This window comes from Emydura macquarii, unplaced genomic scaffold, assembly GCF_026122565.2.
Source record: "Emydura macquarii macquarii isolate MOO-44397 ecotype Brisbane River unplaced genomic scaffold, CSIRO-AGI_Emac_v2 contig_2292, whole genome shotgun sequence".
NCBI lineage: Eukaryota > Metazoa > Chordata > Testudines > Chelidae > Emydura > Emydura macquarii.
In genome coordinates this window covers 230,273-253,906 of record NW_027132429.1, presented here as the reverse complement: position 1 = coordinate 253,906, position 23,634 = coordinate 230,273, and the positions used below count along the sequence as shown (strand labels likewise).

The following is a 23,634-nucleotide window of genomic DNA, read 5'->3' as shown; positions in this document are numbered from 1 at the left end:
GTTGGTGAGTGGGGTTGTGTGTTCTGGGTGTGAGCTGGAGTGTCTCTCTGGGGCTGTGTGTTGGTGAGTGGGGTTGTGCGTTCTGGGTGTGACAGTGGGTGTGAGCTGGAGTGTCTCTCTGGGGCTGTGTGTTGGTGAGTGGGGTTGTGTGTTCTGGGTGTGAGTATGACAATACGTCTCATCAACAGCTGTAGCCAGGACAGGCAGGGGTTGCTGTTTGCCAGAGGCTGGGAGTGGGTGACGAGATGCGTCACTTGATGATGTCTCTTCTAGTCATTCCCTCTGAAGCACCTGCCACCTGGCATTGAGCACTGTCTGAGGACAGGCCACTGGGCTAGCTGGACCGTGGGTCTGACCCAGCATGGCCGGTTTTATGTCCTTATGTCTGTGACTGGACGGGTTGTGTATTTTGTGTCTGTGAGTTGGAGTGTCTCCCTCTGACTGAGTGGGGTATTGCTGAGTCTGGTTGTGTATTCTGGGCGATAGTGGGTGTGAGTTTCAGTGTATCTGTGGCTGTGTTGTTAGTCTGGTTCTGTATTCTGGGTGTGATAATGGGTGTGAGTTGGAGCGGATTTCTGTGACTGAGGGTATTGCTGAGACTGGTTGTGTATTCTGGGTGTGAGTTTGAAGTGTATGTTTTTGAGTGTGAGCTGGTGTGTTTGTGAGTCGGACTGATTTGTGGGTGTAAATTGGTGTGATGGCAGTCAGTGTCCTCGGGTAAGCTTGTGGGTGTCAGCTGGATTGTCTTTGTGGGTTTGTGTGTTTCAAGCGTGCTTGGGCATGACTGTGTTTGTGCAGCCTTGAAGGTGGGAGAAGTGTGTTTGTGAGCCTGTGTGATTCTGAGTTATTGTGAGTCTGATTGTGGGGGGCAAGGGGGAGCTGGTGTGTTTGTGTGGCTCTGAGTAGGCGGTGGGGGTGTGACCGCCACTGCGGCGAGAGTTGGTGTTTGTGTGGCAGATGGGCCTGCTCCTCTAGGACTGTGGGTGCGAAGGTGACTATGGGTTGGTGTCTGCTTGAGTGTGTGGATGTGCAAAACACCTGTCACCAGGGGACTTGTGCACAAACCCCCCAGCTCCATCCCCCACCCCCTATGGAGAGCGCCCCCTACTGAGTCATCACCTGCTCCCTGCAGCACAGCGCCCCCTAGTGCCGCCCTGGGGTCAGCGCTGATGCAGAAGAGAGAGCACCCCATACCAAACCGCCCACACCCCTCTCTTTAGTGTGAGGTTCCCCATCCCAGGTCCGACCCAGCCTGGTCTTGCTTGCAGGATCACCTCCTGCCCTTGTAACGGGGCTTTTCCTTTATAAAAGACTCTGGAAGGAGGAGCCCAGCAAGGACTGAAGCAGGAACAACGGGGCCAGATGGCAGCTGGGAACGGAAGGAGTGGGCGGACTTTTCCAACAAGTCCCTTGGACAGGTGGAGGGTGCTTGCTGCCGGCTGTCCCAGCTGCTGCCATGACTGTGTCAGCCTGGCACAAAGCTGAGGCTGAGATAAGCTGGCTGACTCAGCAGCACCGTGTCCGACTCACTTTTCCGGGGCCGGGAGACATCTCTGCGGCGCTATGAGATCACCCGAGGCTGCAATCACCAGCCTTTACCTGAGCAGGGACCAACTCCCCAGCCACTCGAAATCAGCTGAACTCCAGGAAGTTCAATGCTGCACATACACACTGTGGCCGCCCCAAAGGGCTCCCCTTCCAAACAGGCAGAGGGAGGGGAAACTGAGGCACACAGCAGGGCATGACTTGCTCAAGGCCACCTAGGAGGGCAGCGGGAGAGGTGGGATTAGAACCCAGGGGTTCTCAGTCCCCAGCCCATGCGCTAGCCACTAGACCTCACTGCCTCTCACACACTAGAGTCCTGAGAATGTTGTTGTTGTTGTTGTTTATTAAATGTTTAAACAGTGGCATATAGAGCCCATGCAGGCCAGGCCCCAGGTGTGCTAGGTGCTGTATAAATATAGAAAATGTCAGGTCTGCTCTGAAGGGCTTCTAAGCTAAGCTAAACAGAAAGCAAAGGGGAAGAGTGGTCCAGTGGTTAAAGCACTAAATGTGGGCTGGGTTCAGTTCCCTGCTCTGTCCCAGGCTGAATCCAGTATGAAAAATTTATTTCCTCTCTTGTTTTCTTCAGGCCCGTCACCAGCCGCTGATTGAGAAGTTGACCCCATCCAGGCTGGGACATTCTCAAGAGGTGACTCATAAACCTACCTAAAATGAAGGTGGTCTGACGGGGAATTCTCAGCTGGGCAACTGGGCAGGAAATGAGGTGGCACTGAGATTTGTTTAACATCAGCTTCAAGCCCAGGACCATAAATATGGTGATTTAATCATGCTGTGTAAATACCCCCCTAGGCAGCACAGAAACTGACAGCTGGACACACTCCAATTAGAAAATAGGGCACATATTTTTAACAACAGGGTGAGTAACCATTCGAACAAACGACCAAGGGAAGAGGCGGCTTCTCCAACTCTCGACGTTCAGACTGGATGCCTTTCTAGAAGACACACTTTAGCCAAACACAGAGGCTGTACAGACCCCGACCAGGATCAGGGCCCCAATTGTGCCAGGCACTTACAGATCCTGACCGAGATCAGGGCCCCAATTGCGCCAGGCGCTGCAGACACATAGCAAGAGATAATCCCTGCCCCCACAACTAAAAAAAACCAAACATTTTTGGGGTGGGTTTTTTTTTTTTTTTTTGGTAAAAAAAATTGAAAATTTTCCATGGATTTTCAAAAATTTTGGAAAAAAAATGAGCCTTTTTTTTTAAAAAAAATTGTGCAACACGTCATCATTTTCCAAACAGTTCTAGTGGCCACAGATCAGGGGTTTTCAACCTTTCTTCATTCGTGGACCTCTTAAAAAATGTCAAAAGGAGGTGTGGACCCCTTTGGAAATCTTAGACATAGCCTGCAGAGTCTGGATTGTAAATGGGGACAGATACCATGCCTCTCTCTTGCCCACCTCACCCCAAGGATACACTCTGTGATAAAGATATCCTCTGTGCTCCCATTGAACTGTATACATCCCCCTCTCTGCCCAGGTAAAGGGTTAAATCCCAGCTGTGTGGGTGTGAAGGGCCAGGAGCCCCTAGGAATATGTCTACACAGCATTGTATACCCGAGCTCAGACGCATGTCTGAGTCCAGCCCCCCACCGTCCCCACACAAATCTGTCTGATCTATGTCAGCAAGCAAAGCCTCTTGCCTGCCCAGCCACTGATGCAAAATGTGGGGAAGGGTGACCCCTAATGGACACTTCGGGTGAACAGGTGGCAGCACATTTCAATGCAGAGGCTGGGAGGAGGCGGGTCTGGAAGCCCCTGCCAGGAATTTGCAGGAGCAGGGGGGTTAGTGGATGGAGATTGCTCTAGGTTTAGTACAGAAACTGACACAACCAGGGCATCTCATTGTAGATATCCGCACCCCAGCCTGCCCCCTCCCATCATCTCCCTGGGAAAGCAAACCCACCCGTTGCTTCTGCTGCTCAGATAATTGGCCGTGTCTCTGCTGCTAGTTCTCCCACTCCGGCTGTGCTCTGAGCTAGCCCGTATCTATGGGAACTGATTTGCCTGGGCGGGGGGGAACATGCCACAGAGAATGGCCACCCGCCCTTCGTATTACAGGAACAGGGAGTCACTTCTGTTAAATCGGCTGGTGACTTCCTAGCTGATCGTTGGCAAATCACGGCCGGGCTTTGTGCCTCAGTTTCCCCACCTGTGAAAACAGGGATGCCCCTGACCTGCCTGCCGCAGGGTGCATGTGTGCGAGCAAGGGCATACTCCCCGCTCCTGCAGCGAGGATAAAGTGCTAGTGTTACCCGCAGCAGGGGAGGTTTTCCTTTAGCTCAGGGAACTGAAGTCCTTGTGAGCGGTCAGAGCTCGAGCCCCGCTCCCCAAGCTACGCGCTTGCAGGAACTGTCTTTTTTTTTTCCGGGCAGGTGTTTTTAAAAGGGCGGCCCCCCACCCCTGTCTCCTCTGCCAGCACTTGTCCTGCTCCGAGCAGCTCTCGCCCGATGGCCCTGGAGGGACGGGCACCCTTCCTTTACAGCTCCTCCCTGGGGTGAGGCAGGGGGAAGCTCCCAGGCCTGCTCCACCCCAGCCCCCACATGGGCTCCCTTGCTCTGTGTGGTTTCGTGTCAGTTGCAAAAGAGGAAGCTGTCGCTCTCAGGCATCGGTTTCCCAGACACGAGGAGGAGGAGGCGGCAGCAGCGGCAGAAGCAGCCAGCAGTCAGCCCGCGAGGACGCTCCGCCGGGGGAGATGGAGCTGTGGAAGCAATGTGCCAACTGGCTGATCAAGTGCCGGGTCCTACCCCTCAACCACCGGGTGACCTGGCCCAGCGCCCAGGTGTGCGAACTGGCTCAGGCCCTGCGGGACGGCGTCCTGCTCTGCCAGCTGCTCAATAATCTAATGCCCCAGGCCATCAACCTGCGAGAGATCAACCTACGGCCCCAGATGTCCCAGGTGGGTGAGAGGGCAATCGGGGGTGGGGGAGAGGAATGGGGCGGGCATCCAGCAGCTAAGGGGTTAATCTGGGAGCTGAGCAGGAGGGGTATGGGATCCAGCTGGCAGCGAAGCTGTTAATATCCACGGGGAAGGGGAGTGCATAGTGTCAAGCTGGTAACGGGTAAATGCCCAACCGGGGGTGAGGCTTATGGGGGCTTACTGGCAGCTAAGGGGTTAATATCCAGCTGGCAATTAAAGGGTTAACATCCAAGGGAAGGGGGAGCTCCTGGGGTCCAGCTGGTGGCTAAGAGGTTAACGCTGTGTGTGTGTGTGTGTGTGTGTGTGTGTGTGTGTGTGTGTGTGAGAGAGAGAGAGATGTAGGGGGTTGTGGGGGTTGGTTGGCAAGCAAGGGGTTAACAGTAGCATATGGGAGGGAGGGGGAGTTGGTGGGACAGCTGGCAGCTAAATGGTTAACAGCAGGGCGGTGGGTGGTTCTGGGCCCTAGTTGCCTACTCAGAGGTTAACGCTGAACTGGGGAGTCTTACATGCTTCCTCACCCAGCAGCTAAGGGGTTAACAGGAAGGTTGGCGGGGAGGTGGGGGGGGAGGAGGGTGCTTGCAGGCACTTCTGTCTTTGGGTGTGGGGAGGAACAGGGATCCAGTGGGGAGGGGGAGGCACCAGCAATGTCAGCAGCTAAGGGGTTAACAGCAGAGGTCAGGGCACCGGCAGGAGGGTGCAGGATGGTGGGGGGGGGGCTGACGAGGGCCGGAGACCCCAAGGCCCAGCCACGAAGCCCCAGCTGGGGCGCCCCTAGCAGGCCGCGGCCCTGTAGACTGTCAGCCAGGGGCGCCTGTTCTCCCGGGGGTCCGCAGAGCTCTTCCGGGGGGACATCCACTCAGCTAGAGGTTTGCTTAGTTTGACAACAGGCTGCGTAAAAAGCTCCAGCGACGTCAGAACCGACTGAAACTTCACCCGGACAATGACTTGTTTATGCTGCTCTGTGTACTGTACACGGACACGGGAGCACAGGATTGACACGGTCCAGCTGGTTGATGTGATGATTGTAGGGTAAAAAGGAGCGAATCAGCCATTTTCCAGCCAGTGTGGGCTGTGCTGCGTCGGGATTCTTGGGTCTGATTTTGTGGGCAAGTTGTTTCGAAGGGAGGGGAAACGTGGGGGGACACACAGCCAAGCAGACTCCTGAAAGGGGCCCGGGAGTCGGGAAAGGTTGAGAGCCGCTGCTGTTGATCGCCGACAGCCACAGAAGGGCACCGAGGAGGGATGCTAAGCCGTGGAGCCGCGCCTGGAATGGGGCTAGGAAAGGGGGTAGGCTCTGAGTTTCGGGGGTTGGTATGAGAGTCAAGGTGGGGGGAAGTGGTGCCTTTCGTAGCAGGCCAATGACAGAAAGGAACAGAACCCAGGAGTCCGGACTCCCAGCCCCCCCCCAGTGTAGTCCATTAGATCTCACTACCTTCCCAGCGCTGAGCATAGGACCCAGGAGTCCTGACTCCCAGGCCCCCATTCTAGCCGCTAGACCCTGCTCACTCCCCTCCTAGAGTTGGGGACAGAACCCAGGAGTCCTGACGCTAAAGCCCATTTCTCAAAGTGAATTTGAGCTTTAGAGGTACATTAACCACCGTCATGTGCATGCGTGCATGTAGGTGGAGGGAAATGTATGACAGAAGTGGGAAGCCCCAACTCCTGGACACTATTCCCAGTTCTGGGAGGGCCGTGAGGTCTAGTGGCTAAGAGCTGCGGGGGAGGAGAGGTCAGGATTCCTGGGTTCCATCCCTGGATCTGGAAAGGGAGTGGGATCTAGTGGTTAGAGCAGGGGAGGCAGGGAGACAAGATTCCTGGGTTCCCTTCCCAGCTCTGTCCTGGTCTTGCTATTGGAGGTTGCTAGACAAGGTGGGTGAGGTAATAACTTTTATCGGGCCAGCTCCTACAACAACACTGCGTACAACAGTTGTCTTGCTATGAAAGATATCCGCGTTAATGGACCTTCGAGTCAGGTCTGCACTTAAGTTTTCCCAGCATAGCTATACCAGCCAAGCCCTCCCAGTATAGAGTCAGCTGAACCAAAAAGGCCAGTTCTATACTGGAATAGCTATACCGGCAAAGCCTCCTAATGTAGATGCAGCTTATGGCCAAAGGGTGCATTCATCGGTATCGCTTATCCCAGTTCCCCCGAAACGAAATAAGCGATATTGGCAAAAGCGCTTCTAGGCGGCTGTAACTGCAGCGATAATAGGGCTTTTGCTGGTAGGGAAACGTCATCCAAAAAAATCACATCCCTAAGCAACGGAATTAGACTGGCAACATTTTGAATGTAGGCCTGGCCCAAGAGTGCTTTTGCTGGTGTAGTTTATGCTGGTTCCTCGGTCCCCGTGTGCTGGTATAGCTGCGTCCCTAGAAACTGGGATTTCTACCGGCATAGCTAGGTTGGTAAAAACCCCACACCTCGCCTGGCATCACCTTTATGTAGCCAGGCCCAAGCGTGTGAGGTCCAGAAAGTGTGGCCGGGAGGTGAATTAAGCCTCCGTTAAATCTGATCTGTGCTCAAATAAGGGTCAGATGAGGTGGAAAATCCTGAATCAGGTGTATTGAGATGAAGCAAAAGTCCGGCTACATTTTCACAGCTGACACATGCTCATGGGGGGCGGGGGTGGAAGTGGGGGAGGCTGATCAGGCTGGCGGTGGCCTGGATTGAGGATGGCCGGGCATAACAGGTCAGCGTTTCTCTCACTGATAAGGCAGTGACTGTCCCTCTGGAAACTCGTCCTCGGGTGTCCCAGTCATTTCCATGTGATTGCGCGGGGAGACAAAAGAAGCAAATCGCTCTTACTCCTCAGAAACTCGTGGAAACAGGGAGGCTAGGGCGGGTTTGGGTCAGATTTGCCCTGGTGTAAATCCGGCATGTCAAGACACTTAATCCGGATTTACACCAGATCAAAAAGAAAGAGGGTGTTGGCATCAGGTGAATCCTTGTCTCTGTTGACAGCTCTTATCTGTGTGCTTTGTCCAGGGTGACAATCAGATGGGAATTCTACTGGGCAAGAAAGGCCTGGTGTCATGCACAGAAATAGGGGAGTCTCCCTTTAAATGGTTTGTGAGTCCTCTCGTGGCGGTCACTGTGTTCTGTGCTGGAGAAGCTGCCAGAAACCAGTCAGAGGTGGAGCGTGTGTGCCGTCAACCTTGGCTTGATTGTGTGTAGCTGGGTCCCAGATGACTAACTGTGCCAGTGTGGGGTCTACCTATTGTTGGGAGTCAGGACTCCTGGGTTCTATTTCAGGCTGGGGAAGTGATCAGATAAGAGGGGTTGGGACTCTCAGGACTCCTGGGTTATCTTTCCAGTTCTGGGAGGGAACCCGGCCTCATTGTGAGACCAGAGTGAGGCCTGGATGGCAGAACTCCTGGGTTCTGGGAGGGAAACAGGGTCAAAAGGTTGGAGCAGGCGGCCTGGCAGTCAGGACGCCTGAGTTCTATTTCCAGTTCTGGAAGGGAAGTGCGGCTTCGTGGCTCCGAGGGTGGCGAGGCTGGGAGGTCTACGTTCCATTTTTGACTCTGCCACTGCTTCTGTTCGTGAAGCTGCTTCCCCTTCCTGATCCTCCGTTTCCCCATTTGCCAAAATGGCAGATAGCGACGCTTACCTGCTGTTGGAAGGCGCTATGGGGGCGTCGTGCCAGCACCGGGTTTCAGGGCGGACCACCAAGTGCGCTCAGCAAGAACCGTCTATCCCCTGGCTCTGGTGGATAGGATACCAGCCTGGGCGTCGGGACACCTGGGTTCCACTGACATGCTTGGGTGACTGTTCTTTCTCTGTGCCTCAGTTTCCTCCCTCTGGGGACGCATGCTACTGCCCCTTGTCCAGAAAGCTCTCTGAGATCCGTGGCCAGGGAGTGCTGTGCGATCACATCGTAAAATGCAGCATGTGGGTTATGCGTGTTTCCTGAAGCAACTTACCGGAGCAGGAATTTTCCCCTAGGCAAATTGGCGGGGATGTCTGACAATTGTATGCCTTTCTGGCAGCTCCCCTGGGCATGTCTCACCTAACCAGTTCTCTGCCATCACAGGGGTCTCAGTCTGTCCTGGTCTTGGCGTGTGGCACAAAACAACTTAGTCTCCTGGGGGCTGAAATGCTTTTGTCTAACTAGAGTCATTGGGCTCAGTACAGGGGTACGTGGGTGGGATGGGGTGGTGGGTCCTCTACCGAAGGTCAGACGAGTGGAGCTAATGTCCCCTTCTAGCCTTGTACTCGAGGAGACGGTGAAACTAGCTAACACTGGGCTCAAAGGGATCGCTGGTATTCGTCCCTAGCGCTCCCTTTTCATCGGTAGAGCTCAAAGGGTCAGATGGGGAAACTGAGGCACAGAAGTGCCCAAGGTCACCCAGCAGCAGACCCGGGACTAGAATGCAGGTTTGTTGCATCCTAGCCTAGTGCTCGCTCCACTAGGCTACGCTGCCTTTAGGAGCTGTCCCCCAACAAGATCTAAACTTGTCCCAGGGTTTAAAACAAACTCCCCATTGATCAGGGAGCATGATAGCAACAGCTCCTGTGGTGTTTAGATAGTCAAATCCTGGGAGAGGTTGCTGTGTTACAGGGCCTATTCCTAGGCTGACCACATTCTGAACGATGGGCCAGGCATGCCCCAGGCTCTCCCAGGGAGAAGCACTTTAAGGAAGCTGGCGGGTGTATTATCTTGGCTGGCACACAGGTGATTGAACTGGCCACTTCACAGCTAAATGCAGAAGCCATTATAGCTTGAGCCAGGCTTCCCGGGCTGCCTCTCTAAATTCCTCCTCTTGCAGTTTGAATCCTCCCTCACTTCCCATCCTTCTGCACTGTGGCTGTGCCACTGTTAAGCAGCTGCCGCATCCCACCCCAGAGGTGGCTGCATTTCAGTGGTGGGTGAGTGAGCTGTGTTCTCTAGGGCTGTATCAGGCTCATATTCTGGGTGGCTAAGGGCTGCAGGGAGATAGGCACATTATGCTATGGTTTTTGTAAGCTAAGCACGGCCAGGCTTCATAGGTCTTTGGATGGGAAACCTGAATCCAGGACTGACCCCCATGCACCATCACAGGGGTGCTGCGCTTTTGTGCGCCTAGTTGAACAGCTGCCGTGTCCTACCCTAGAGGTGGCTTCATTTTAGTGGCAGCAAAGCCATCCTTGCCTAGTTTGTAAAGCGCGCTGGGGTCTCACGGGAGAGACGATGCTCTGTATAAACCATTGGTGAGTGAAAACAGAGTTGGCTGAGAGTCTCTCGCCCGTTTGCTGCAGGGGAAGGCGGGTGTGGGGGGGGGTGACCAATGAGAGCTTTTCCAGGAGACATGAAACGTACCAGGCTCCCCGCACGTGTGTGTGACTCAGGCAGGGAGCAAAGCTGTTTGTTTCGCTGAAACCATTCTGCTGGGCTTGCACTTGAAGTTCCTTCCTCAGTTCCGCTTACAGGAGCTGCTCGCGCTCTCTGTGCTTCTCCCCAGAGCTACTTTTGACGCTGCGCCGCACTTGCTTTGGGTGCAATTTTCAAAAGGGCCGAAATGACACAGGAGCTTAAGTCCCATTTTCAGAAGTAAGTGAGGGGCCCTAGGCAGCTAAGTCTCATTGGAAGTCTATGGGACTTTTGGCAGCTAAATAGAACGGGGTGAAAAATTTTGGCCGGGGTTTGTGCAGCACCCAGCGCAATAATGTTGGTCAGGGTGTGTAATGGGGACCCCCAAATCTAGTTTGGGGCCTCTGGTTGCTACCGTAATGCACATAGTATCCAGAGTTGTAATAATTAATGGCAGTCACGTTGTGAAAGGAGGTTAAACCTCAGGCTTCAGAGTTTGAGACGATCTCTGAGACCAGGAAGAGACCTAATGTGGGGCGCAGATTATCCCCCACTTGCTACTGCAGGGTTCTGACCCCTTCCTCTGAACCATTTGGCACAGACCACTGCCAGAGAAAAGATCCTGGGCTACAAGGACCTCGGGTCCAATTCTGGGTTCCTAGTAATCTAGCCTGGCGTCTCATCCCTGCTGCACAGAATCAGAGCAGTTGTCCAGCTAGCCTGGTGTCCTACCCACTGCCATATTATTATCAATTATTATTATGATTTAGTAGGTGTATTACGGTATCGGGACCTCCCCCTGCCCGGTGCTAGGCTCTGTACAAACACAGAATAAAAAGACGGACCCTTCCCCCGCCAGGTCTGACCAATGGCCCATCTACCCTGGCATCCCATCTCATGGTACAGTGGCTCGGATCACTGGGATCATTGCGCCACGACACGGGGTCCAGGGGACGCAGAGTTTAAACCCACCCAATGAGCGGTGACGGGGAACTGCCTCCCTCGCTGGTGGAGTCCCACAGAAATTCATGCTCTCTCTGGCCCTGTTCAACATCTACATGCAGCCACGAGGGGAACCCGGTCAGCCAACGTGGACTCAAGTCCCAGCAGTGGGCAAGTGACACACAGCTCTGCCCATCCATCACTGCGCCCACCCCCATCTGGCCCAGGGGCTGGATGAGACCAGTGCAAGGCATGAAGGACAGCTGAAGAGAAGCTGAATCTGAGCAAGAGGAGGTGGGGCTGGAGGACAGAGGGGAGCCCTCTGAGTGGTTTGCAGCTGGCTGGCTCGGGGACTGCTGCATTCCCTCCTGGTGGACGAAGCCCTGGCCTGAGTTATTCAGGCCTTTGTCACTGCTGAGCTGAACTACAGCGTTGTGACAGACCTGGGCAAGAAGCCTTCAGCGCTGGGGAAACTCCAGCTGGTACAGTACGCCGCTGCACGCCTCCTCAGCGCCGTGAGTTCCTGTGAGCACATCACCCTATCTGCTGCTCTCAACACCAGCTCCAGTTCAATAGAGAGTCAAGTTCGCGGGCTCGGTCTTTCTATTCAAGGCACTTGCTGGCCAGGGTCCAGCTTTAAGCTCCGGGACGGGGCCTGCGGGTAACGTTTCTGCTGCCCAGACCCCCAAGGAACTGTCCACTATTGGGGTAAAAGCTGTTCTGTGCAGGAGACGGAGCTTCCATGGCGGCCAATTCGGGACGGTGGAACTACCTGCCACAAGAACAAGGGTCCATTCCCAAACCTCCCCACCTCCCTCTCCAAGCACCAGACGTGTTTCAGAGACCGGCTTTGTAAAGGCACAGCCCAGGCATACACAACAGACCCTACCAAAAGAGAGCACTGCATGGCACACACAGCTCTCCCCCTGGGGCGAGAGAGAGAGAAGGAACCACGTGGGACAGATGAGAGTCACATTGCTTAATGAGTGACTGGGAAGCGCCCAGACACCACGGTGATGGGGGCAGGATAAGAACCAGTGCAGAGGAGAGTAGATCAGTGCAGGGCTGCAGGCTGCCCCCCACCCCCCCAGCTAGCAATCCGTCTCTTCCCAGCAGTGAGACGGGCCCATCTCACGTTGCATCACAAGCTGCGGACGACACCTCTTCTCTCTCACCCCTAAAGAGAGGGCTTCACTGCGGAGTTCACCCAGCCTAGCCTGGGTGGGAGACAGCTCCCTGCACAGCCCGAGCCGAGTCACCGGTCCACGCCTCGCTGCTGCTGCGCTTGCCCGGGTGCCCCTCGAACGGGACCTTAGCGCTGCCCGAAGCTGAGCTGCGCTGATCCTGTCCCAGTGGATTGTGGGAGAACTTGTCTGCCCTTCCGGGCACACGCTGGGGAAAGTGTTGGAGGACTAGAATGGTTTAACCTGCATCCGCACTGCAAAGTGGCACCCGGCTCTAACCTGCCCCGCCAGCCAGGTGGGTTTGTGTGTGGATGGAAGGGGGATTCAGGGCAATGCTGCAACGCCTAACCCTGCTCATCCTTGGGCTTTGATTTCCTTCGGGGAGCGTGTCAGAGCCCTGCGGGGGTGGAAAGACCTCAGAGCTCCCGGGTCTCTGAAAGGTCAGAGCACGTGGTTTCCAGCTACTGTAAGGCCCCCGCTTGTTAAAGGACCTACCCAGCCACAGCGAAGCCTGTCTTCAGAACAGCCGAGCCGTCTGGGAGGTTAGCTAACCGCAGAGGAGGAGATGGGTCCCCGCAGCCCAGAATCAGCCTGGCTCAGGTCAGACCTTGCTGTGAGAGCGGGATCCTCTGCACCGAGCAACTTCATTGCTAACAGCGGGGAGGCAGCATCATGGCACTGGAGCGTGCAGCCCCCTGAGCATCCCCCCCACCCATGCGGGGGCCTCCCCATCCGGTGGATCTGGTGTAAGGGGCAGGCTCTGCTCCCACAGGGTGGAGGAGCAGGGGCATGGCTAAAGTGCACAGCGCTGCAGCTGTTCTTTGCTTCCCAGTGGCCACTGAATTAGAGCAGCCCCAAGGCTGCTGTAACTTGGACCGGAAGCTGGGTGGGGCCCAGAATATGGGGAGCACAAAGGTGGTTTAAAGCCCCCCTCCCCATCATTCCTGGTCCAGATAGGGGAATGGGGTAACTGAGAATCAAACATGCAGGGTGGGATCTAAGCGGGTGTAACTGACACCAACAATGGAACGGACACTAATAAGCCACCAACTCAGACTCTCTCTGGATTCACTTGCCGCTAAGTGTATGCCCTAGGCTGCACAGCCCGGGCGGGGTATGTCTGATACGGGACATCCCCAGCCCAGGCCACGCAGATGCAGTCAGAGGAAAACGCCCGCTCTGTTGCACTCATTGGTTGCTTTCTGCGGTAGCCAGTTTCCCCAGCGGGGGTCGGAGGAGGAGGGAGCCGTTTTGGTGATTCTGCAGAGCTTCCTGTTTCCGGCCCAGCCCTCCCCAGTCGCAGAGAGGTGTGGCTGGTGGAAGGGAGCATGGCCCCTCCAGGACTCTGCCAGAGAGTCTGCAGGACTCATTGTAATGCCTTTCCCCCCGCCCCCCTCAATCCAGCACTGCCTAACCGGGCATTGCCAGCCCCCATGCAGCCTCACTGGCCCCCATGCGGTGTTGCCGGCCCCATGTGACGTCGCCAACCCCATGTCTTCCAAAAAATACCTTTCAGCCCCACCAAAGAATCATGAGATTGGCTTAAAAATCACGTGCTTTTAAATAATAAAAAAATTTGGGGTTCTCTTTATTTGCCTTTTTAGTGTTTGAGCCCTATAAGTTTACATTTTCAAGCATCTGATTGTGAGGTCTTTGGGGCAGGGACTGTCTTTTTGTTCTGTGTATGTACAGCGCCTGGCACAACAGGGGCCTAGTCCAAGCGTGAGGTTCCTATGTGCTAAAGTAGTACACCTAATAAGGAATGTACCGCACCTAGCACAATGAGGTCCTGGTCTACGACTGGCGATCCTGGGTACCAGCTATGTTAGCTGGCCCCATCACTGTTGTATCTGAGCACCTACCAGTCTTTAATGTATTCATCCCATGAGACAGGGCAGTTCTATCATCCTTATGATAAAGATGGGGAAACTGAGGCACAGAGAGATGCTGTGACCTGCCCGCGGTCATCCAGGGAGCCTGCAGGAGAGCTAGGAGTTGACTCTGGGTCTCCCAAATCCTATGTTAACACCTTCATCCCTTGGATTATCCTTCCTGTCGGGGATATAGTTAATCTGCTGACTGTTTGGTGTTTACTTCTCCCAGTGGCAGTGAAATTTCCCAGGTTACAATCCCTCTTGGCTCCTCTGTCCATTCGTGCTCTGTTGAGTTCAGTGGAGTCAAACCAGAGGGGAGTTTGACGCTTGATTCTTGCTTATGCTAAGACCCTTCTGATCACTCTGGCGACGTAACTGAGAATCCTTCCAGGACCGGGGGGGAAGGGGGGGGAGAAGGGGGCTGCCCAGCTGTTGTGGAGCTGGCCCAAGGGCTCTGCTCCCGGCCCTGGCATAGGAAGTGGATTGGATAGTGAGCTGTAGTGTGGCTAGTCTGACTCCCCAGGGTCCATAGGGGGCAGAGCATGAGTTAGAGCAGCCCGGAGGTTGCTCTCGCTGATGCCTGGAGGTAGACAGTGCTCTGCACAGCCCCAAAATCCAAGGAGCGCACAGGGGTGTTTAAAGCCGCTTAACCATTAGAGCCGGTGTCCAACGCACCAGGGTCGGCAGCGGGGCCTCGTTGAGTTGGGCCCGGTTATGCTGAATTCAGATGTGGATTCTTTGGCCCGTTCTCGAACCAGGGACGCAGAGGTGCTGCCCCAGAGCTGGGCACATTCTGAGCCGGGGTCCTGGGTCCAAAGTGCCCCCTCTCCTGGTCTCTCTTCCTCTTTTGAACTCGAAATTTGGCACGGAGACAAAAGGAGACTCAGGGGTCCAATCTGCGGCTGGTGAGTTCAGTTTGTGGCCTTCGCTGGCCCAGTGTATCTGTGGGTGTGAACCTGATGGGCGGGTGCGTGAAGCTTCCAGTTACTGTAAGATGGGGGGGCGGGGGGGAGACGAGGGGGAAGGAAGCAGTTCAGAAAAAAGGAGGCCGGCTGGTAGGGGAAGGGGGGGGCGAAGAGGGGAGGAAAAGGAAGTAGAGGGGGTGGGGGGAGGGGTGCACAGGGGGAGGTGTAAGGAGAGGAAGAGGAAGGAGGGGGGAGGGAATCCAGGGGTGGAGGAGAGCGCACAAGTGATTTTAAAGAGCAGAAGTGGCTTGGCGGGGATCCCCTTCTTCCCCCCCCCCCCCCACCAACACCTCCACCAGTCACTGGGCTGTGGCCAGGCGTCCCTTTGAGAGATGGGACGGAGCTAGACCTTGCTTCTTTGTCCGAGAGACCCCATTCCCTCAAACTGGAGACCCCCCCCTCCCCCCGCCAAAACATGTGAGACCCTGCAAACCTCCAGGGTGTTTAAAATCAAAAGGACCCGCTCTTTACAACAGGCCAGGCCAAGCGCCCACCCTTTCTATGTGCTGTGCGCATCCTCAGCAAAGATGTTGTGCCCTAACCTCAGCCTCCTGGCAGGTCCGGAGGGCTAGGACCTGGCTCCCTGCAAAAGTTTCTTCCCGCAAATCAGGTTGAAAGCTCGAAAAACGTCACCACCCGAAAATCCCGGTTTTTTTCCACCCCCACTGTTCAGATCAATTGAAATCTTTTGTTTTCAGTAAATTCGAAATGTTTCATTTGGATTTCATTGCCTTTTTTTTTTTTTTTAACTGAAAATCAATTTATTTATTTTTTTTTTTACTCTGATTCGCTTAAATTTTCGAAGCGGAAACCAGAATTTTTCACTAAGGAAAATTCTCATTTTTCATGTCGCCGTGGCATCCTTTGACAATTTCAGAGCTTTTTTCTCAACCTTTTTTTTTTTTTTTTTTAAAAGCCGAAAACTTTCTTTCGCCTTTTTTTCTCTTCGATGAAATGATTGTCGAAACCCAGTTTCAGGTTTGACTAATAAGTATTTTGCCTGAGAAAAAATGTTTCTTTTGAAAAGTTCCTGACCGCCCGTGTCTCAAGCGGTGGTGATATGATGGCTGCCATTTTGATTGACATATGGGGGCTAGACCTGGGAACCTCCGAAGCATAAAAAAGAAGTTGCTGTAGCATGAGCTACAGAGGGAAAACTCTCCAGCCCCTGCTGTAAGAGACGCCTATCCTCTGTGGATCAGGGACAAAAGGAATCTGTAATAGCACAGAGCCTGGGCGGGGGTGGGGGTGTTATGCTATGAGTTTTGCAAGGAAGCATGATCAGGTTTGGTTGATCCTTGGATGACTAGGCAGCAGTTCTGCAGAAAAGGACCTGGGGTTACAGTGGATGAGAAGCTGGATATGAGTCAGCAGTGTGCCCTGGGTGCCACGAAGGCTAACAGCATATTGGGCTGCATTAGCAGGAGCATTGCCAGCAGATCGAGGGGAGTGATCATTCCCCTCTATTCGGCACCGGTGAGGCCACATTTGGAGTATTGTGTTCAGCTTTGGGCTCCCCACTACAGGAAGGATGTGGACAAATTAGAGAGAGTCCAGTGGAAGGCAACGAAAATTATTGGGGAGCTGGGGCACATGATTTATGAGAAGAGGCTGAGGGCACTGGACTTATTTAGTCTGCAGAAGAGAAGAGTGAGGGGGGATTTGATAGCAACCTGCAACTATCTGAAAGGGGGTTCCAGGGAGGATGGAGCTAGGCTGTTCTCAGTGGTGCCAGATGGCAGAACAAGGAGCAACGGTCTCAAGTTGCAATGGGGAAGGTCTAGGTTGGATATCAGGAAAATGTTTTTCCCTAGGAGGGTGGTGAAGCACTGGAATGGGTTACCTAGGGAGATGGTGGAATCTCCATCCTTAGAAGATTTTAAGGCCCAGCTTGACAAAGCCCTGGCTGGGCTGGTTTAGTTGGGGTTGGTCCTGCTTTGAGCAGGGGGTTGGAGTAGATACCTCCTGAGGTCCTGTCCAACCCTCCTCTTCTAGGATTCCACAAGAGACTAGTTGGGGTACATTAAAGTGTTTCCTGCCTGTAGCCTCTTCAGCACCAACACACAACCAGGGTTCCTAAGTACTTGTCCCCATCCTCAGCTGAACAACACCAAAACATAAACTTCAGTCTCAGCTTTCTCTTGAGCTTGACCGTTCCTTTTTATAAGACCTCGTCAGTCCCTAACCTTAATTCCAGTTGGAACTAATAGGATCCACCTGGTCTGGCAGCAAGAGTGAGTCAGCAGAAGCAGTTACTCCTGGGGGAATTCTGTGCCAATGCACAATGCAGAATTGATGCAGAATTAATGATCTGCGCAGAGTTTCATGTTTCCCCCGCAGAATCGGGGCTGCAGAGCTGCTGGAACCCAACAGGGGCCATTGGACTCTTCAGAGTCCACCCCTCGAGTTCACAGTGAGCAGAGCGCCCAGTACGACTGGGCTGGAGCCTCTGCATGCTCTGCCTGTCTGGCTTGATTTCATATGCCCAGGGATGGAAGAAGGCCTGGGAGACCCAGCTCAGGCAAAGGGTGAGGAAGGGCAGGGCTGTATCCCACCGTGTCCCGTGGCAGGACTGGAAAGCAGCTGGGGGAAGTAAAGGCTCTAGGGGAAATGGGGTGTGGGTGTTTGGGCTGGGGGGTACCCTATGGCTCGGCTCTGAGGGTAAGGGTGTGCAGGTGTCTGGGCTCTAAGGGTGCGCCGTGGCTGGGCTCTGGGGGGAGGGGAGTGCGGGTGTCTTGGCCAGGGGATGCCCCACGCAGCCACATCCAGCACCCCCCAACGGGAACTGGGTTGTCATAGGGGTTTCGTTAACTCTCTACTCCTGAGGGAACCTTTTTTCGTTGTCTGTATTGTTGACATGCTGACAGGTATTTTGAAAGAAATTACCCAAATAATTGAAACTGGAGTGATTATATTGTGTTATTTTGACAATCAAGATATGCAGAATTTTAAAATATTGGGTGCAGAATTTTTAATTTTGGGGGGAGGCAGAATCCCCCCAGGACTAAGAAGTGCAGCATTTCTGAGCATGAGCCTGGTTGTGAGGGTGGTGTGAAGGTGCTGAAATCGCTCCACCTCTCTGAGCATGGTCCTTCCATCGGGGTGAGTCAGCAAAGGTAGCCCTGCGTCTCTGCAAAGGGTGTTGGCGCTTGACAGCAGGACATTCAAACCCTTCAGCACTTCTGAGCCGGTGATAATGTGCTGTCCCCGGGGTGTCTGGCTGTCCGTGTAGGCGTTGCAACATAATGCTTGTTGCTTTGTCTTAAACAATGCCATGCACACACACGATTTGCTATGCAAACCTTGATCCTGAACTATTTGCCTAAGATGGCCAAATGGTTATTTTACAAATCCGAGGTGCCAGGATAAATTCTGAAGGCTTTTGTGTCTTTGGGGTAAAAGCCATTCAGGGAGAAGCCGCAGCAGTGGAGCTGATGTGATAAAGCAATGCAGCTAGATAGCTGCAGAGACGATCCACCAGCAGATCTCTCCTGAGACGCTGACTCGGCCAGCTTTCTGTCTGGGCTGCAGTTGCAGGGAGGGATGGAGACCCTCGTAAAATCCCACAGCCTGATCTCACAGCAGCCCTGTTGACACTTTGAAAAGCCCAGAGCATCCTGGCTGAAATGTAAAGATCTGGCCAACCACGTGTCATAGGTCCCATACTGCAACAGCCAGCACGTGACCCTCCACCTCAGTGGAGGAATGGACAGCAGAAGCAGGTGTTTGGAAGAGCGGTTGGCTCTGGTTGTCTGGAATCTTTATGTCTAGGTCTCCAAATCGCTGTTCGAGAGCTCGGGAGTGAAATTCATCACGGGAGATTTTCAGATGAGCAGGGTCCGTTAAATCATCTAGTCTGATCTCCTGCCTAACACAGGCCATCCACTAGTCAAACTGGGGCCAGCTTTGCAAAGATCTGGGCTCCCGCGTAGGCACCGGAAGAGATGGCCAGTTTCTCAGGAGAGCCTCGGCTCAAATCTCCTCTGACGCTCACAGGACAAGTTCCCAGGCCACATATTGTGCCTTCTGCTCTTGTCCCAACTCGGGCTGTGAAGGAACCATAGGGGCATAACCAAATCATCGTGTTCACGACGTGTATACAAACACGCATTGCCCAGCTCCGGCCACGCCACTTGCTCTGGCTGGGTGTTCTTGGCCGCCACGAGGGGGCTGACTCTGGAAAGGGCTGACAGGAAAGCGGGCTCCTTCTGGCACACTTCTGAAGGGGCGGCAAAGCGAGGAGACCCGGAGGGTTAAGGATGACGCCAAGCCTTTAAGATGGGAAAGGGAGATCCCCTGAGGTGATTGGGGGTGTGACGGTAATGCCTGGAGAGGCTAATCAAGATCAGAGCTCTGTGGTGGGGGTGTGGTACCCACAAGACGCAGCACATGGCCCAAAGGGTTTATAGTCTAAGGGTAGGGGGGGAAACTGAGGCACAGCAAGGAGACGTGCCCTGGGAATGGAGCGCATGGTTACTGTCAGAGTCCTAGCCTGGAGCCCCAATCACTAGCCCAGACTGCTACCCAGGATAGGAGAGAGTCAGCTGCTGATGCTAGGATCACGGAACCATAGAATGTTAGAGTTGGAAGGGACCTCAGGAGGTGTCTAGTCCAACCCCCTGCTCAAAGCAGGACTAACCTCAGCTAAATAATCCCAGCCAGGGCTTTGTCAAGCCTCAGCTTAAAAACCTCTAAGGATGGAGATTCCACCACCTCCCTAGGTAACCCATTCCAGTGCTTCACCACCCTCCTAGGGAAAACGTTTTCCTAATATCCAACCTAGACCTTCCCCACTGCAACTTGAGACTGTTGCTCCTAGTTCTGTCATCTGCCACCACTGAGGACAGCCTAGCTCCATCCTCCCTGGAACCCCCTTTCAGGTAGTTAAAGGCTGCTATCAAATCCTCCCTCATTCTTCTCTTTTGCAGACTAAACAAGCCCAGTTCCCTTAGCCTCTCCGCATAAATCCTGTGCTCCAACCCCCTAATCATTTTTGTTGCCCTCCGCTATACTCTCTCCAACTTGTCCACATCCTTTTTGTAGTGGGGGGCCCAAAACTGGACACAATACTACAAATGCGGCCACACCAATGCTGAATAGAGGGGAATAATCACTTCCCGCGTCCTGCTGGCAATGCCCCTCCTAATGCAGCCCAATATGCTATTAGCCTTCTTGACAGCCAGGGCACACTGCTGACTCACTTCCAGCTTTTTGTCCACGGTTACCCCCAGGTCCTTTATGCGTGAGAAAGTTGTCAGGAAGGTGGCAAATGTGGTTAAAGTGTGAAATGGCCTAGTCCTCTGGGAGGGGGCAGAGAGTCTGAGAAGCGTGACCTGCAGAGGGAGACAAGAGACAGGACTCCGAGGGGCAGAGGCAGATGTGACACGTGTTGTGTAGGGGCCAGGGAGACCAGGAAAGTGTGTCAGCTAGCCAAGGAGGCTGTAGTGCAAAGACTGACATCAAGGTGGAAGTCAGCAAATGGAAGAGGATATATCCCTCCACCACTGTCCATTCTCCAGGTGATGGTCCCTTGTTCTGTGTGCTGCTGTCTCTTCATGGGAAGGTTACTGCATATAGAACTGGGTAGCAATTTTTCAGTTCACCTTTTTTTTTTTTTGCCAGCAAATGCCAATCAGTCTACATTTTTCACATTTTTTGACACATTTCTCAGCTGGAGAAAATGTCGGGAGGGGGAAATTCTCAAAAATGCTTTGAAATGGAAAATTCCGGTTTTTTTCCCCCCAACTCAAAATGACACTTTGTTTCAAAATTTAAGATGGTTAGAGTTTTAAAAGGATGAGATGGTCAAAATGGAAATGAAACGTTCTGAAATCATCAGAATTGTTTCGATTGACCGAACAGAATTTTGCATTCAGTTTTTTCAGTAATTTTTGGATGAGACTTTTTTGTCAAAATGGCAATCCAGCGAAAATTTTCACGGGAAAGGGTCGCCTTTGATGAATTTCTTGGCTCAACAGAAGGAAAAATGTTGTTGAAATTCTCCAAATGCTTCGTTTTGACGTTTCCTAGCAGATTCTGGTTTTCTGGCTCAAAACCACTTTTTGTTTTGAAAGGTACAAAATGGAGGAGATTGAAATGAAACATTTTGATCAGCCTGAGGAGAAACAAAATTTGGATTTTCATTCATTAAAACTTCCAAGATCTTTTATTTTTTTTCATCCCAATTCAGGACATGCACATTTTTTTTTTTTTTGGAATCTCAAATTTTTTCAGAGAATGGGAAAATCTGTGTCCAGCCCAGCTTTAGTTCTGCAGCTTTCCCAGAGCAGCTGCACTGGGGGAGTTGGTAGCTTTGACCGGCTGCAATGGAGGTCCGAAGCTTAAACTAGTTCAGCAGCACCATGTGGGTTTTATATTCAGAGCCGGGAGTCTAAGCCATCTTGTCTGGGAGCAACTAGCAGAAAACACGTTTCAGGCCAGTTTTGAACGGCTCACGGATTGCATCTAATCACTGAGACCTGTCAGTGCTTTGGAGACAGTGTATTTCAGTGCTGGCGAATACAACAGGGCTCAAACTTGGGCCTCATCTAGGTGGATTTTAAGCCACTGGTGTAGCTACATTGGTGCAACACAGAGGAGCCTTAAAGTGGGTGGAAACAGCCCCCCTGAGAATCTCCCCACAGAGGAGGCCAGAGTAGAACTTGGAAGGCCCCTGCCGCTGCTATGTTCCCAGCCACCTGGCCATAACACACTGCATTACAGCTACTTTCAGCTTCCTAGTGGAGCGGAGCTGAATGACACCCGTGGCCAGGCAGGGCCTCAGAATGCAGGGAGTGCAGAGGCATTGATATCCGTAGCCCTAGCCTTTTCCCCACTCCCGGCAGTCTCCAAGTCACAGCTTCTGAAAGGCATTTAGGCACCTAACTGCTGTTGATTTTAATGGAAATACCTTTGATGATCTGGACCCAAATCTCTGTGACTGAGGACATTTCTCCTAGAAGATCTGCTCTAGGAATTATTCTGGGGTGTTTTACACAGGAGGTCAGACTAGAGGAATTCGTCCATCAACCTAGCGCTGTCTACACTGGGGGTTAGGTCGGCTTATCTACGCCATTCTGGGCTGTGGATTTTTCACACCCTACGTATGACGTGGCAGGGTTGACCTACGTTTTTAGTGTAGACTAGGACTTAGTCTAAGAGTTAGTGACAATAAAGCATCTTATTTATTACACCAAGAACAAATCTAATCTTACGTGGAGCGGGACGCATTAAAAAAACACAGAAACCGCCCATCTCACCCAGTCGGTGTCAGTCTGTCTTATGCTTCTTATTTATTTACGACTTTTGTGCCGTGACCCGACTGCGTCTGCTGTCACCTCCCAGCACCAACCTTTGCCGCTGGGTGGCTGGAATGGGGCTGTGAGTCCCTCACCTTCTCTGAGGAGACCACCACAGTCTATTTAGGTGGAGAGTTGCTGGGATTCTTGTCCGTTTCCTTCCTCTAAGCTCCACGAACCCTTCTTAAGCCAGCCTCGGCTCTGCAGGCAAATCTAGCCAGACCTTCTGTCTGAGCCCCTGACTCCCTGTCTCCTGGGACTGCCCTGTCACCATTCCCAGGTCCCACTCACTGGAGATCTATTCGGCCCTTGATGACCTCCTCTGCCCCCAGAGACTGCTCCCCCTTTGGCGAGGTCGCTGCTGGTGAGGTCACCAGCCTCAGCAGTTCATTCGCAGAGGCCACGAGGTTTGGCGCGACAGCCGCCAAGCAGGGACCAAGCCGAGGGCTTGAGCTGCAGAGCCGGCCCGTAGCGGGCTCATATCCTGGGGAGTGATTACCGAGAGGGCCCCGTAACACACACATACCAATGCAGCTTTCCTGGTGGCCACCAATCCCAGCACAGAGGAGGTACTGGTGAGAAAAAGGCCTCCTAATCCTGATTTATGATCACGTCCGCGTATCTCAGTAGCCTCTGCGCCCCCCCAGTCAGGGGCTGGGTGCCACAGACATGCAGCAATAACAGGGAAGTCCCTGCCCCAATGAACTTGCAGATAAAGCTCCATCTCTTGTTTCTTTTTCAGTTCCTGTGTCTCAAGAACATCCGCACCTTCCTCTCCGTCTGCTGCGAGAAGTTTGGCCTGCGCAAGAACGAGCTCTTTGAAGTCTTCGACCTCTTCGACGTGCGGGATTTCGGGAAGGTCAGCCTTGATTTGACCGGATTAGCGATTGGTACCTGTTTGGTGCCCGTCCTTGTGGCCTCTGGGCACCTCACAGTCTTTAATGCATTTATCCTCGCAACCCCATGGCATGGTAGGCAAGTGCTAAGATCCCCCATGTTCAGATGGGGAAACTGAGGCACGGGAGTCAGTGGCAGGGCAGGGAATGGATTCCCCCGTCGTGTTCTCCACTCTGAGACAGGGTGTGGGGAAATCGAGGCTCAAAGAGGGAAGTATCTTGAGGAAGGTCAGCCCGGTGCAGCAGCCGTAGAGCCAAGAATAGAAGCTAGGGATCCCCGTGCCTAGTGTCTTCTTCTAACCACTAAACCACACTCATTCTCAAAGCTGGTGATGAACCCACAAGACGGGGCTCCCAGCAACCCCCTTCCCTAACCACTAGACACCACTACCCCCACAGAGCTAGCAATGAAACCCAGGAGCCCTGACGCCCAGTCGTTCTGCTTTTACCACTAGACCCCACTGCCCTCTCCTCCTGGAGCCAGTGCAAGAACTCAAGAACCCTGGCATCCTGGTGCCCTCCCCACTCCAACCACTAGGCCCCACCCCCTCCCAGAGCTGGGGCTCGAACCCAGGAGTCCTGACACCCTTCTGCTCCACCCCTTGCTCTAACTGGTCAACCCCACTGCTGTTCAGGCAATGGACAACATAACCGTTGCCCGTATCTGATTAATTGGGCCCTGTGTTTAGCTCGCCATCGT

The 23,634-nt window shown here is 53.4% G+C and overlaps 1 protein-coding gene across 2 annotated transcripts in view; it reads left to right on the top strand.

Moving 5' to 3' along the window:
* The first annotated feature begins 4,152 nt into the window (after positions 1–4,152).
* Positions 4,153–23,634, top strand: part of VAV1 (vav guanine nucleotide exchange factor 1) — a 50,921-nt gene continuing 31,439 nt past the window's right edge. For both annotated transcript variants that reach the window (XM_067560357.1, XM_067560356.1), the window contains exons 1-2: positions 4,153–4,463; positions 22,781–22,897. In XM_067560357.1, the coding sequence (XP_067416458.1) occupies positions 4,260–4,463; positions 22,781–22,897 (321 nt within the window). In that variant the 5' untranslated portion in view covers positions 4,153–4,259. The remainder of the gene's footprint in view (positions 4,464–22,780; positions 22,898–23,634) is intronic.